This window comes from Cryptotermes secundus, unplaced genomic scaffold (assembly GCF_002891405.2).
Source record: "Cryptotermes secundus unplaced genomic scaffold, Csec_1.0 scaffold938, whole genome shotgun sequence".
NCBI lineage: Eukaryota > Metazoa > Arthropoda > Insecta > Blattodea > Kalotermitidae > Cryptotermes > Cryptotermes secundus.
This window is the reverse complement of record NW_019737398.1, coordinates 638,142-649,687: the sequence shown is the minus strand read 5'-3', so window position 1 is coordinate 649,687 and position 11,546 is coordinate 638,142. Positions and strand designations below refer to the sequence as shown.

Here is an 11,546-nt window from a genome sequence, read left to right as displayed (position 1 = left end):
ATAAATCATGGATCCCCAATAATTTCATCTATGTATGGACTTAACCCAAGAGAAAAATATTGGATAAAATTTTGTATGAAGTTGATAGCAGTGATATCCCCGATAATTACTACAGTCAGTTTTATCACCCCTCTTGTGAACTTATACAATAATAGACTCCTTCCACTGGTCAGGCAATTTTTCCTTATGCCAAATAGAAGTAAGTAACTTATAGATCTTAGAACGTAATATTTCGCCTCCTGCTTGAATCAGTTCTGCCGAGTTCGATCACTACCTGGCGATTTATACCTTTTCAACTTTGCAGTAGCAATTTCGACCTCAAGAGGGCTAGGGTCGGGTACTAACCGGTCACAAATACACAAGTACCCTTGATACTTCCAACGGAATTCCTAGAATATCGAGCTTGCCGATTCCATTTTTATCAAAGGATGTGGTCAGTTAAGAAACTCGCGCAAAACCATATTTGTACCACAACAACGTATTCGTTCATTTCCAACGGCAACATGGGGTTCACTGTAATTTTCCTTCTGCTCACTTGCGTCTTTGCACAAAGGGAACACGTAAGTTAAAATGAAAATTCGTGCCCAGCGGCCTAATGGGGAAAACAATTATGCTAATTTAATTATTTACTTATATCTTGAATTTTATTGTCGTATATTCTCGATTCTAAGACATCACTGACTGTAACACGCACCGTTGATTTAGTAATGGGTTTCAGGAGAAAAGAAAAACGCTACCGATTGTAAGGCGTATCCTTGTATCTTTTTGCTTCCAATCCATCAGGTACTTTTTAGACTCAAAGGCATACTTAGGGGCCGTCAACACAACAATTGATTATGAACCGATATTTAAATATTTAATATTCAGGTTGTTTTATTTTCATCCCACTACATGTTTCAATCTACGTTTTTTACATGTCGCTATTTAATTCTTAAAATGGATCCTGTTAATGATCTCGACTGATCGAAACATGTAGAAGAATGACAATAACTCGTACATTTTAATATCGGTTTATAATAAACTGTTATGTTTACAGGCCCTAAGTATACCTTTGACACATTATACGCAACAAGATGCAGAAAATAAAGCTTTTCACAGTGTTAAAAGTCAAGACACTTTTACAATGAAAAAACATAAAAATAACGGAATTATCAGTGTTATCAACATGATGATATTCTTCGTGCTTCAGTCATACTATATAATTATTCAGCATTGATTCTTAGACACCATGTAATATAAGACGCATCCGATTTCAGAGATTTTTATATGCGAAACAAAAGGCATATTTTATAAGTGACGAAATATATTTTAATCGAGTTGTCACAAACTATTTTTTTAATTCGTTTAGTGGGGGTGGGGTCCAACTGGGTCCACTCGGCACGGCGGCAACTGATTGGCCTACTGTACCCATCCCGGGTGATTATGATGATGGAGAATTTGGTGGAATGAAGATTGACAGGGGAAACCGAAGTACTCGGAGAAAACACGCCCCAGCGCCACTTTGTCCACCACAAATCCAATTTGACCAGACCCGGGATCGAACACGGGCCGCCGAGGTGGGAAGGCAGCGACTAACCGCTTGAGCTATGGCGCGGCCTTGTCACCAACTATCTGGAAGCGTTTCAGGGGTCAAGGCCTCAGGACCATTTTTAGGCAGCTTCCAGGAGAGGCATTCTGAAGCGTCTAGCTAGACAAGTATCTAAGTGGACCCTGTTCCAGACCCACTAATTCTCAGAAAATCTGGTAATGCCGGGAATCGAACCGGGGACCTCTGGATCTGCAGCCAGGAATTCTGACCACTAGATGACAAAGGCGGTCCATTATATCACAATATCTAAGTGTGTTTTATATTTTATAATTACAAACTTCTGCAATTTAGCTTACAATTTTAAATCTGTTGTTATATTTTATACTATTATACAAAGATTTGTATATACTAGTTAACATACAGTTTTTATTCTGGACAGTTGATGTATAAGAAAAACAATTTCAGTAATTTTAACAACACTAGAAATCCAATATATTGGCAATAATTTTAATACAGTAACATACACCTTTATAGAAAGCAACTCAATAGTTCTAATGTATACCTGCCTGATTATGGCTTCCATAAGCCGAAACATGTAGCAGGACACTATCAACATGAATAAACTCATACACAGTTGATGTGAACAAACCTGTGAGATCGATAAAACACACAATTGGTATAAGTTAACACAACAGAATGCATTCCTTGAAGATTAGTCAGGTCAGTTGATGTCTGGCTGAGATGTGAACTGGATATATACTGAATACAAATCAGAAGCATTACTGAAGATTTGAAGCTTTCACAGCCAATAAATGGCCTAAAATCGTCCCAGGTGATCAGCCATGTCAGTGTTAACATAAAAATCGTTTCAGAGATCTCCTCCATTTCCTTGATCAGGGCCAATATCATCAACATTTTATATACAAACAATGAACAGATCCTGTAAACATGTGACTACACACCACGATTAGGAAAGTGCTAACCATGTTATATCTTTTGCTACCTAGACAGGCAGAACCATTAATACATAATATTATGCTTCACAAGAATTCATTTTTACTGCAAGGAAGTAAAATAATTAGATCACATTCAAAATTTTGGAGGTGCCCATATTTTTATGGCACTGTAAATCAATTTGTATTACTGGCAATTCACACAAAAGTGGGTCTGAATGACCAAGGTACCACTTCACATAGTATCTACATGTACAGGATTTTCAATTTCTGTAAAGGCATACTGGGTTAGAAGTTATGGATGAAAGAGTGTTTTTAAATGTTGGGAGGATGTATTTATTTCTGAACTGTACAGTATTGATAAGGAACAGAAGTATTCTCATGAATCGATTTGTCTGAATTTGAAATGTAATGCTTTGATTCCAGACCTGTGAGAACAAGCCAGACATAATACACACATTTGAAGAGAGTAAGTGCATTTTAGTTGCCTAGTATAAATTTCCTTATGCAAAGAATATGGAATTACAGTTACTGTCTAATAAATTGATTCTTGAGCATAAATAAGTAGCTGTTAATGTAAATAAAATGAAAATGCACAACAGCAAATTCATGCATTTGACTCATTAGTTCTGTGCAGACAAGGACAGTAATGCTGCTTCAGGATTTGCCTAACAAACAATTACTGGCCGCGCCATAGCTCAAGCGGTTAGTCGTTGGCTTCCCACCGTGGCGGCCCGGGTTCGATGCCGGGTCTGGTCAAGTGAGATTTATGGTGGACAAAGTGACGCTGGGGCAGGTTTTATCCGAGTACTTCGGTTTCCCCTGCCAATCTTCATTCCACTAATTGTTCCACAATCACCCTCGCCTATCATCTGGAGCTGGTACAACAGGCCAGAAGTGGCCGCAGTACAAGGGACTTAGTCCCACCCCACTAGCAATTAAAAAAATTTAATTACTCATGTAAGATTTTATTCGAATATTAAGAAACACCCGAAATTATAAGTTTCAAAAACATACATGAGATCTCTCTCAAATATTTTGATATATTCACACAGTTCTGACCTGCAAAGACAAAATATTCACATCAAATTTCAACAAAGGCATGATGGACAGTACATGCTCACAACCCAGAGATACAGTTGTGCCCATCATATCAGATGAGCCAGGCATCCAGGTAAGTGTAGCAACATTTAATGTAATTAAGAATCTGTCATTATATACTTCCATTAAACACAGCCAATTAAAATGCAACAGCATGCTACAGTAGACAATTATGACTATTATGTCATCTGTTATGTATTCAATATACATGATGTTTTGGAAATTAAATTAATTTCCATTGCCAGGTGTAAGGGGGTGAAAATTATATTCAGCTGGGTCCATTAGAAAGAGCTAACTCAGTCACTGGACCAAAGCTCTAATTGGCCCAACCAAGTAGGGTCCTTTTGCCTTTTACACATGATGGCAGAAACAGATCCAGTTCCTGAAACACTGTGTATATCAACTATATCCTATGTAAGATTTGAGGTTTTCTTGGCGGTGACTATGAAGAAAGCCGTTTTCTGCGATGTGGCACCATGTAGATCTACAAGGTGCCACATCCCAGAAGACGGCTTTTTTCAACTAGTTGAAAACTAGTAAAACTAACCGAACGCTTGTTGCTTTACTTCATGAACAAGAATATAAAGAAATTCAGTCCTGAGATTTGTTGTAACCATTTCCTGTATGTACCTTTATATGGTTCGTGGCAGTACATACCAAGCACTGTGGTCGTCAAGAAGTGTGCAGGGGCATGCTTACATCAGCTGTCCTGCATCCCAACAGAGAAAAAGATGGTTCCATTTAGTGTGAGTACTACAGGACTGTGTTCAATGTTAGTGTTGAAGCTATGAGTTTTCCTGCCCCAGCGACTAGTATTACATCTGAGAACTGGTTAAACCTATGAAACACAGATTTATTCTAAATACAGGGTTATTCAAAAAGAATGAACCGATTTTATTACGCAATATTCTATTAAAGGAAAGAAATACAAAACTCCAGCCAAGTCACAAGTATTCTACTCACAATCAACTTTTATTTCCTGTCTTCCAAGTGTTCAATGTGGCCACCACCTGCAGCATGGGCAACATTAACGCGATAAGAGAATTCCTCCCAGGCGCGTATCAGCATAGCACGATGCACTGAGTTAATCGCTGTTGTTATTCGATGTTTAAGGTCATTGAGGTGAGTGGGTAGCGGTGGAACATAAACGTGATCTTTTACATATCCCCACAAGAAGAAATCACACACGGTGAGGTCTGGGGATCTCGCTGGCTAAGCACAAAGAGCAAGGTCTTGGGCCCCCTTCCGACCAATCCATCGCTGGGTCACTTTTTCATTTAAAAAAGCTCGGACCATCAGGTGCCCCATCTTGTTGAAAAATGAAGTCATGCGAAACTGCTTGCAGTGAAGTGAAGAGCCAGTTTTGGAGCATATCAAGTTAGGTTTGTCCTGTAACGGTGTTTCCTTCAAAGAAAAAGGGACCATAAACCTTGTCCTGGGACACAGCACAGAAGACGTTCACCTTAGGGGAATCTCTTTTGTGCTCAACTGTTTCATGTGGGTTCTCTGTTCCCCAAATACGCACAATGTGATGATTAACTGTGCCGCTCACATGAAAAGTCGCTTCATCACTAAAAATTAAACGTGAAATGAAGGTTTCGTCTTCCATCATCTCCAGCATCGAATTGCAAAATTCCATCCACTTCCTTTTGTCATCATTGGTAAGTGCCTGAACGAGCTGCAGTCTGTATGGTTTCAAATGAAATGAAATTAAATTAAATTAAATTAAATGTAGATGTACTGTTAGCACACGCCAGACAGTGGATTGAGGGATCGCAAGCTCACGGCTAGCTTGATTTGTTGACTTCCGCGGGCTCCTCTCAAACGCAGCATGGATTCTCGCCACTTGTTCCTCCGAGACTCGTGGTCGTCCTTTACACAGACACCCACTCTCTTGAAACCGTCGAATGTTGTTAGGACAGAGCGGATTAATGCCGAATCGCCTTCGAAAAGCACGCTGCGCCATGACAACCGAATTTGTTTTCGCGAACTCGAGAACGCAGAACGCCTTTTGCTGAGGACTCTCCATTCCGAGGGAAAAAACACACAGGGCTTTGCCGGAAGAACAACGCGACTTCCGCGTCCCTGTGGCAACCATTCACAACTCAGATAACTCCTCTTTCAAATGGTCACTGACTCATTCCATGATGATGCTTGAGAAAGGAAGCAATGTGTCATGAAATCGGTTCATTCTTTTTGAATAACCCTGTACATATAGTGAAAAATCCAGTACCTACCTTATACCTTGTATGCTCTGTCACCATTATAAAGACCAATTGGTTAACACAGTCAGGGAAACAACTGCTATTTTCTCTGAGAACCATACAGAACACATAAATACTCTTTGTGGGCAATATGCAGAGTTTTGGAATATTAAAGCAGATGGTATATATAGTAACCACTGTGCTTTAATAGATTAGTCTTCTGAAGTACAGAGAGAAAAGGAAGTGTGGGGAAGTTGTGAAAGAGACTAAATTTAAGGGGGGGGGCAAAAAAAAAAAGAATTTTTCTTTGAAGGTTCCCAAGCAATGCTCACTTGTCCTTCTGAAGCATAAATTGAATTTCTTCTATATAATCCTTAAACAATCAGTCTGTACTTCACAGAAAACATTGCATCTTCATTACAAATATGAACTGGTTAATACTTGCTGCTTAGTCTGACAATCATACAACACACCCACATTCCAGAGTTAATTAATGTTAATGGAGGTGATATACCTGTACATATGCAGTAACCACTGTGCTTTAAAGAATTAAAACATGATTGTTATTGCAGAGGTGAACCAAACTGGTTTTCCCACGTCTAATATGACATATTCCACATCCTAAAGTCATTTTGAGAAACTTTAGATCCTTGGAATGCAATGCAATGTAATGTAATGTATCATGTCATGTTACTTAGGTAAGTGTGAACATGTTCATTTAATCAACAAATGTCTCGCTGAAGAAACATTGCCCTCCCATCTGTTTATAAAGTTGTAATGCCAGTCACTTCAGAAATGTCTGAACAGGGTTTTAAATTTAGGCAAAGAACGACTTATGACTGTTCTAAAATTATTATGAAAATTATACAGTCATAAGGGACATCACATAATTCACACTGCATCTGTTTAAATGTACTGATACTCATGATATAAAATTACTGTAAGTGAACCAAAAACTTTCTCTTCCCCTTTCATACAAGCGCTTACTAGCATTTCTGGGAGAAATTTAAAAAAAAAACACAGACTCTTCAATATAAGAATATGTATTAAGGAAACAGCAATAACCAACACATACCAAGCGAGCTGGCTTAAGCAGTAATCCTTCTGACTTGTAATTGGGAAATGTCCAACATAACATAAAATAACATAAAGTAACGTAACAGAACATTCTATGATTTTGCTACAGTACACTTAGCAGGTTGATAAAATTTTAGATTTGTATGCAGAAGGTACCTGGTTTGAATGTTTGCTGCAGTTTTACGAACGTATCTTGACCTCTCTGGGCAAATGCTAGAACAGAATTTTGAAATGGTCCATAATCATCTACTTAGCATTCATCGTCTTCCTAATTCATTCAAAATTATATGCCCCTGTCATTGAAACAGTGTTATTAAAAGCTCAAGGAATTTATTAAAATTGTTACAGAAACTTGCAGTGAAAATGGGTGGTATAACAGTAACCATTCTGTGCAGGTACGACGTCACAGAGAGGGAGAATCGATAACTTGTGGGACAATTTATGTAGAAGAACATGTGAGATGCAAGTGTAACTGTAGGGTTATGGAATCACATTGTATTCCTGAGAAGCAGGTAAGAACATGAAAGTTACAAGTGTGATTGTAGGGTTATGGAATCACATGGTTATAAAACAGCAGAAAGGATCACATGTAAGGGACAGATGGAGAGATTTTCATATGTATAGACTGGTACTTAAGAAGTTCTGTGTGGCAAACATAAAATGGTTATAACATATAAAAGATAGACAGGAGGCAAAGATAAATAGTTTACAATGAATAAATTAGCATTATTTTCTCAGTTCTGTAAAAAAACATGGTTAATTATAGCAGGTGGCCAATTCCTCAGGTATACTATCTCTACTGTTGAGAGCTCTCACACTGTAACTCCATATCTGCAACAAATGGATATCAAAACAAATGCAAATGACTGATGCAAAATCTGTAAGAATGATTTTGGAAAATATGGAGTATGTGTACTCCGAACTGTAAAACATATATCCGCTTTGCTCTGCCTATATTAGTCAAGAATTTAAACTGAAATGAATGTTTTTATGAATCACTAATTCTGAGACTGAAGAGTGCCGCCCTGTTGAGAAAAAGATCTAATAGTGTCACAGCCAACAGAACGTCACATCTGTGAAGCAGGACTAATGCAATTGGAAGATGGGAAGAAGTGAGTGGGTAGATTACACAGGAGACATGTTTACATTGTCCTGCTACAAAAAAACTTCAGTTTTATGATTAACTAGAAACAATTTAAACCCTTTCTCCTGCTTTAAATAGTTTGCATTGTGGAACAGTATTTCATAAGCTTGTCTCCTTAGATGGGAGCTGGGACAGCTCAGTGGTATACTGATTACAATACAAACTAGACAACTGAAGTTTTAATTTCTGGGATTCACCCAGCTTCCCTTCCATTGGGTACTGGAGAGCTCTTCGTCTAGGGGTAAAGCAGTCAGGGCATGAAGCAGACCACTCACCTCAGCCCACTGTTGAGGTTAAGAATGTATCGAGCTACATTATCACTCTCCCAAACATCTTCATACCATCTTGCTTAATTAAGGCCAGGGGAACTTGTCTCCTTAAAAAGCATCATGGCAAATTCTAAGGATTAATATTAATGAATTATGTGTGATGCTGCACTTCAGTTCAGAGCTTGACACTGACTGTTAAAACCCAAATGTGATGAGAAATGTGCTTATGTGCATGAACATTATTTTGCTTGTGGGATGTTGTTAGGCAGTATCATGTTCAGCTATAACCTGGACAGTCAGGGTTTGATTCACAACATGGGCTGGAATTTTTCTCATTGCATTTAGGCCAACTTTGGTGTCCATCTAGCTTTCTCTCGAGTGAGTACCAGGTGCTGTTTCCCAGGAATGAAACTGACCACTTGCTCCATCTAGAGCAGAAGTTAAGAATGCATGACATTATATTGTCAGTCTTCTATGTCTTTGTGGTGTAATGCTTAATCAAGCACACAGACAAATTTACTTACAGTTGTATTATGAAGGATACACCTGGAAAAGTCAATATGATCCAATCTTTTACTTGTTTAGGAATATGACAGACGTGCATGCATGTGTCGATGCATGAATATGGATGAGAAGGAAGAATGTGAGAAAAGTGGCAGACTATGGGACCAGAAGGCATGCAAGTGTCAATGCATCAAGGAGCATGATGACTGCACCACTGGACACTATTGGGTTCCTACACTCTGCAGGTACTGAACTTCATTCTTGTTAAGAAAGTCGTCTTCTGGGTTTAGGCACCGTGTATTCTTCGTTTTGGCCGACGTTTCGGAGGAACGTCGGCCAAAACAAAGAATGTAAGATTTGAGGCTTTCACGGCGGTGACTATGAAGAAAGCAGTCTTCTGGAATTTGGCACCGTGTATATATGGTGTTAACCGACGTTTCGGAGGAACGTATCGCCCCCATCTTCAGGGTTGAAGAAGTATAGGTAAATCTGCAAGCGACAACACCGTGAGACACGGTCAAGCAGACTGATACGTTCCTCCGAAACGTCGGTTAACACCACATATACACGGTGCCAAATCCCAGAAGACTGCTTTCTTCAAAACAAAGAATACTCGGCGCCTAAACCCAGAAGACGACTTTCTTCATAGTCATCGCCGTGAAAACCTCAAAACTTTCATTCTTGTTAGTTTAACCAAACAATCCCAATATTCCATTACATAACTCTCTGGAAGTAGAAGCCATAGGTTCAATACTGTTAATACTAAAGTCTGCAGTTCAGCAATCCTGGCCCAGTTTTATCCATCACCTACTCCGTCACCTTCTCAGTGTACCAAATACCCACTTTTCAAACGGTTTACTCACCAGAGTTGTGAATATATTTCACATCTCCCCAACCTAACTACATTACTAGTCCATCATAACCTCCCAGATTTCATTGTCCTATTAATAATGGATGACCTGTGTAAACCACTACACATCATGTAATATCCTAAACTGTTCACATCATCCTTCATAGTTTCAAATACAATTGCGTGTGCATGTTGTTTACAGATACTTGTAATTTATGTCACTCCCTTTAAATAAGATATCTAGTGATGCTTTGGGTATCAAGACTATGTAATAATACCAGGTAGTAGGATTACTGATGAACTGGAAAGGATTTGGAAGAAAGATGTTACAAGGATCATCTCCTAAGATGCCATGTAACTAATCATAATGATGAAACATTTGTCAGTTTTTATTACAACATGGGCAATCCCGCATAATGTGTAGAACAGTAAGGATACAGTGAATATTTAAATCTTTGGGTCTGAAGTTTACAGAAAAAGGGAAATCTGTTGTACCTGGGATTCATGGAAAATCAGTACCTTATACTGTACTGAGAAGACAGGATGGCTTCATACACCATTCTTCAATCGATCCAAGTGTTATGCAGAAATGTTACATAAACCAAAGATGTAGCCTAGTCACTCTATTGACTGAGCTACCCTGGCCTCCAATGAGTTAATGCAACAGAAGGAAAAATAATTATGACTCTATTCATGCCACTCGAGTATACATTCACCTTCTTCTGATTAAAGTTGTGTGGCTATCATTCTGCTTTCAGGTGTATGAGAATGATGGATGATGACAACAACATTGACTGAAGAAGGTGTGGAATAAAGTTTTTAAACCCAGCAATATTTTTACTGGGGTACTTCACAATAATTCTCACATAGTGTATCCCTGCAGTTATAGAAATTATGATAAAATTAATGATACTGGGCGTAAACACCTGTATCAGAATTTTATATACTAATCTCCTTAGCATAAAGTAACAAATTCGGCCCAAACTAATTTTGTTATTAAGAAACTCAGATCATATATGCATATATCATTGATGGAGCTGGATATTTTAACTGACCATTGGCTAGCCCACATGCATGGGTCTTGACTTTGGGTGACTGGCAATGTGGCTGCTGTTCCCATCTTATATTATGTTGTGCAACGCACTATCCCTATTAAGATATTTAGAAAGAGGTCATCACAGTTAATGTACACATGATTCCTTCTTCCATTTATTTTTGATGGGCATGATAGGGTTTTAATGCAATTGTGGGCTGAAAAAAAAAATACTGTACTAATGCATCTCCATTTATTATGTGAGTCAATGGACAAACATGCCTAACATTACAGAATTTTGTGATACAAATATATTTTGAAGAACTCATCCCATTCATAACATGGAAGTGTGCTGTACTAGTATGTAGGCTCATTAAAAAGGAGACTTACCTGTTGCAAGTGTGCAAAGATGCATCTGAGATGAATTTGTAAGATCTGAGATTCCCAAAGCAATTGGTATGAAGAGTCCTATCTTGTGGGATATAACACTGTGTAGCCCAATGAAAGTCAACAGGAATTTTCAAAGAACATGTCTCCATCTTCAGGGTTTAAAAATAAGGTGAGCTGCTTGCTACCTGCTTCATGCTGGTTTCTTGCTTGGCTTATTCATCAGCCCTGAAGATGGTAGCAATATGTTCCTCTAAAATGCTGGGTCACTTTAATTGAAATACATATATGGCAATGTGTTCTAAAAGACAGGACTCCTGATGAATTCACCTGGTATACTACAAAAGCAACGGTGACACATTTTGATGCACTTCAATAGATTACTGTATTTCTTTATTATTGCTAGTGGGGTGGGACTATAAGTCCCTTGTACTGCAGCCACTTCTGGCCTATTGTACCAGCTCCAGATGATAGGTGAGGGTGATTGTGGAGCAAC

General features: G+C 38.6%; 1 protein-coding gene across 1 annotated transcript; it reads left to right on the top strand.

Moving 5' to 3' along the window:
* The first annotated feature begins 335 nt into the window (after positions 1–335).
* Positions 336–10,595, top strand: LOC111870384 (vascular endothelial growth factor A-A). Its single transcript, XM_023862633.2, has 7 exons — positions 336–560; positions 2,908–2,950; positions 3,537–3,655; positions 4,233–4,328; positions 7,259–7,375; positions 8,862–9,025; positions 10,389–10,595. The coding sequence occupies exons 1-7, from the start codon at positions 429–431 to the stop codon at positions 10,426–10,428; spliced, it is 711 nt and encodes a 236-aa protein (XP_023718401.1). The 5' UTR covers positions 336–428; the 3' UTR covers positions 10,429–10,595.
* The last annotated feature ends 951 nt before the right edge of the window (positions 10,596–11,546 follow it).

Coding starts and splice junctions, on each gene's coding strand:
- LOC111870384 (XM_023862633.2), top strand. CDS start 429: ATGTGGTCAGTTAAGAAACTCGCGCAAAACCATATTTGTACCACAACA. Junction 2,951..3,536: donor AATACACACATTTGAAGAGA/GTAAGTGCATTT, acceptor ATATTCACACAG/TTCTGACCTGCAAAGACAAA. Junction 3,656..4,232: donor CAGATGAGCCAGGCATCCAG/GTAAGTGTAGCA, acceptor GGTTCGTGGCAG/TACATACCAAGCACTGTGGT.